Source organism: Diachasma alloeum, unplaced genomic scaffold (genome assembly GCF_001412515.2).
Source record: "Diachasma alloeum isolate Michigan unplaced genomic scaffold, Dall2.0 Dall_scaffold_00619, whole genome shotgun sequence".
Classification (NCBI taxonomy): Eukaryota; Metazoa; Arthropoda; class Insecta; order Hymenoptera; family Braconidae; genus Diachasma; species Diachasma alloeum.
The window spans coordinates 246,570-250,240 of record NW_021680751.1 but is presented as its reverse complement, the minus strand read 5'-3'; the positions used below and the strand labels follow the sequence as shown (position 1 = coordinate 250,240).

Genomic DNA, 3,671 nt, shown 5'->3' with positions numbered 1-3,671 from the left:
AAGAAAATAAGGATTCCAGCAAATATAAAACTTGCTGATCCTGATTTTCATTGTCCTGCATCCGTGGACATGCTCCTCGGATCAGGACCAACACTGTCACTGCTCTGTCAAGGCAAGAAGAAACTCACGCCAGCGGATCAGCTAGAGCTCGGNGGATTCCAGCAAATATAAAACTTGCTGATCCTGATTTTCATTGTCCTGCAGCCGTGGACATGCTCCTCGGATCAGGACCAACACTGTCACTGCTCTGTCAAGGCAAGAAGAAACTCACGCCAGCGGATCAGCTAGAGCTCTATCTTCAGCAGACTCTGCTCGGCTGGGTAATTGGAGGAAGCGCGCCAACGATGCAGCCGGTGCGTCAACGCGTATGCCACGCACTCAGCACTTCCAGCCTTGATGTCGATCTCACCAAGTTCTGGGAAATCGAAGAAGCCGACGCCACTCAATCTTCAACCAACGATAATTCAGANGTGCGTCAACGCGTATGCCACGCACTCAGCACTTCCAGCCTTGATGTCGATCTCACCAAGTTCTGGGAAATCGAAGAAGCCGACGCCACTCAATCTTCAACCAACGACAATTCAGAATGCGAGCAACACTTCCTGGAGAACGTCAAACGCGATAATTGCGGCAGGTACATTGTCGCTTTGCCGTTCAACGGAAAAAAGGCTCTGATCGGGGAATCAAGATCACGGGCTTTTCGCCGACTGAAATCATTGGAACGAAGGCTGGATGGTAATGCTGAACTCAATACACATTATCGTGCTGTCATCCAGGAATATCTCGATCTTGGCCACCTCACAGATGTCACGGAGAGAGACCTATCCCAGTTTGGATACTATTTGCCACATCATGCTGTGATAAAAGAGAGCAGCACTACAACCAAAGTCCGTGTTGTCTTTGACGGATCATCAAAGACCAGCACCGGAGTGTCTCTGAATGAGACCCTACATGTCGGACCTACAATCCAGGACGACATATTCTCTCTCCTTCTCCGCTTCCGTCTGTATCCATATGTGCTTACAGGTGATATCGAGAAGATGTACAGACAAGTTCTCGTACGCCCTGAGGATAGAATATACCAGCGGATTCTGTGGCGCCATGGAAAGGAGCCAGTGAGAACATTTGAACTCAACACGGTGACGTTCGGACTCTCGGCAGCTCCATACCTAGCGATTCGATGTCTTCATCAACTTGCTAGCGATGAAGGCCATCGGTATCCAGTCGCAGCAAAGGTACTCCAGCGCGACCTATACGTCGACGACCTGCTCACTGGAACACAGACACGAGAAGAAGCTATTCAACTGCGAGAAGATCTCAATAACCTGGTGAAGCTCGGTGGATTCAACCTCAGGCAGTGGGCCTCCAATGATCCATCAATCTTGAACGACTTGGCACCAGACAGTGTCAATCAGCATCTGCAAATTGGAGACTCTACCACCTTAAAAACTCTGGGGGTTTTTTGGAACTCATCAGCAGACACTATCACGTACGCAGCCAAGATATCAACGAATGCCATAATTACCAAGCGCTTCGTTTTATCGGAAACTGCAAAGATCTTTGATCCTCTTGGACTTTTATCACCAATTTTCATCATACCCAAGATGATCATGCAGAAACTCTGGACGCTGAAGATAGGCTGGGACACACCACTTCCATCTGAGGTTCAAGAAGAGTGGCTCCAGTTCTACGATCAACTTCATTTAATCAGCAAGGTGACCTTTCCACGCCTTGCACTCCAAGAAAAATTCAGGGAAATCCAACTTCATGGATTCAGCGATGCCAGTCAAGATGCCTATGGAGCCTGTGTCTACCTTCGTTCAGTGGGAAGCAATGGGGAGGTCAACACTGCACTGCTATGTGCCAAATCTCGTGTTGCGTCTCTCAAACAAATTACCATTCCGAAACTCGAACTCTGTGGGGCACAGTTGCTCATTAAACTCATCCAAGGTGTCAAAAAGGCCATGAACATCAACATCGATCGGACTGTCTACTGGACTGATTCCACCATCGTTCTCCACTGGATCCACACACCAGCACATCAGCTACAGACCTTTGTCTCCAATCGCGTGGCAGACATTCAAGCAAAGTCTGAACCAGCTGAGTGGAGACACGTAAGGACTCATGAGAATCCAGCTGATCTCGTATCTCGTGGACAAGACATCAAAGACTTCATCACCTCCAACATTTGGTTCGAGGGCCCTTCATGGCTCCAAGCAGATCAAAGCAGCTGGCCAGTTCTGTATCTCCAATTCTCATCCCCGCCATTGGAGATCAAGAGGAGATTCTGCCATGTGGCCTATAGTAGACGACAGCAACATTCTCTGGAATGGTATTCTTCAATTTTGAAATTGCGAAGGGTAATTGCTTTTTGCCTACGCTTTAGAACAAAAAGGAAGGAATCCCTCACGGCAGACGAATTGATCGCCGCTCAACGTGGCATAATATATTGGCTACAAGCAGAGGCTCTCCACCCCCTCAAACGTGCTCTCCAAGATACTGAGGACAAACGATCAAAAAACGGAGAATTGGCTAAGGTGTCCAAGCGGAGCCCATTCCTGGACAAGGATGGACTCATCAGAGTGGGAGGCAGACTGCAAAATGCAATGATTCCATATGGACAACGTCATCCGATCATTCTACCCAAGTCTCATCCAGTCACCAAGCTCATCATTGAGGAAGCCCACGTGTCTCAGTTACATGCTGGCCCTCAAGCAACTCTTTATTACATCAGGCAACAGTATTGGCCACTGGACGGTCGAAACTCCGTGCGTAGCACTATTCACAAATGCGTACGATGCACGAGGCTGAATCCACCAGCGGTCGATTACGTCATGGGCAATCTACCAACAGCCAGAGTTACGGAGTCCCGCCCGTTTACAAATGTAGGTGTTGACTACTGCGGTCCCTTCTTCGTCAAGGAGAAGAAATTTCGGAATCGTGGCCGTGTCAAAATCTACGTAGCAGTTTTCATATGTCTAGCCATAAAGGCCGTCCATCTTGAGGTTGTAAGTGATCTCACAACGGAGGCTTTTCTGGCGGCCCTACGGAGATTCATCGCCAGACGAGGATGCTGCCGAAACATCCACTCGGACAACGGCACAAACTTCGTTGGGGCCAACAACGCGCTAAAGGAGATCTATGAACTCTTCAAGTCTGAAGAGCATCAGAAGACAGTCCAATCGTGGTTGACTACAAAACAGATTCGATGGCACTTCATCCCTCCCTTATCACCACACTTTGGGGGTTTATGGGAAGCAGCCGTAAAGTCCTTCAAGTATCACCTGTATCGGATCATCACGGACGAGCTGCTCACCTTCGAAGAATTCAACACTCTGGTCATCGAGATTGAAGCAGTATTGAACTCTCGGCCGTTGACTCCAATGTCGTCCGACCCTAACGATTTGTTGGCCCTTACGCCTGGCCACTTTTTGATCGGGGAGTCGCTCACTTGACCAAGGGAACAAGACTTCACTGATATTCCAACCAATCGGCTGTCATCATGGCAGCATCTTCAGAAACTGAAACAACATTTCTGGACCCGTTGGCATCGGGAATATATCAGTGAACTCAGCCTTCGATCCAAGTGGAGCAAAGGAGAACATCACATCCAGGAAGGCACAGTAGTGCTCTTGAAGGAAGACAATCTGCCCGCACTCCAGTGGGCCCTA

General features: G+C 48.8%; 1 protein-coding gene across 1 annotated transcript; it reads left to right on the top strand.

Moving 5' to 3' along the window:
- The first annotated feature begins 212 nt into the window (after nt 1-212).
- LOC107043704 lies at nt 213-3,455 on the top strand. The gene has a single exon (XM_015265286.1). It carries the CDS (start codon nt 213-215, stop codon nt 3,453-3,455), a length of 3,243 nt encoding a protein of 1,080 aa, XP_015120772.1.
- The last annotated feature ends 216 nt before the right edge of the window (nt 3,456-3,671 follow it).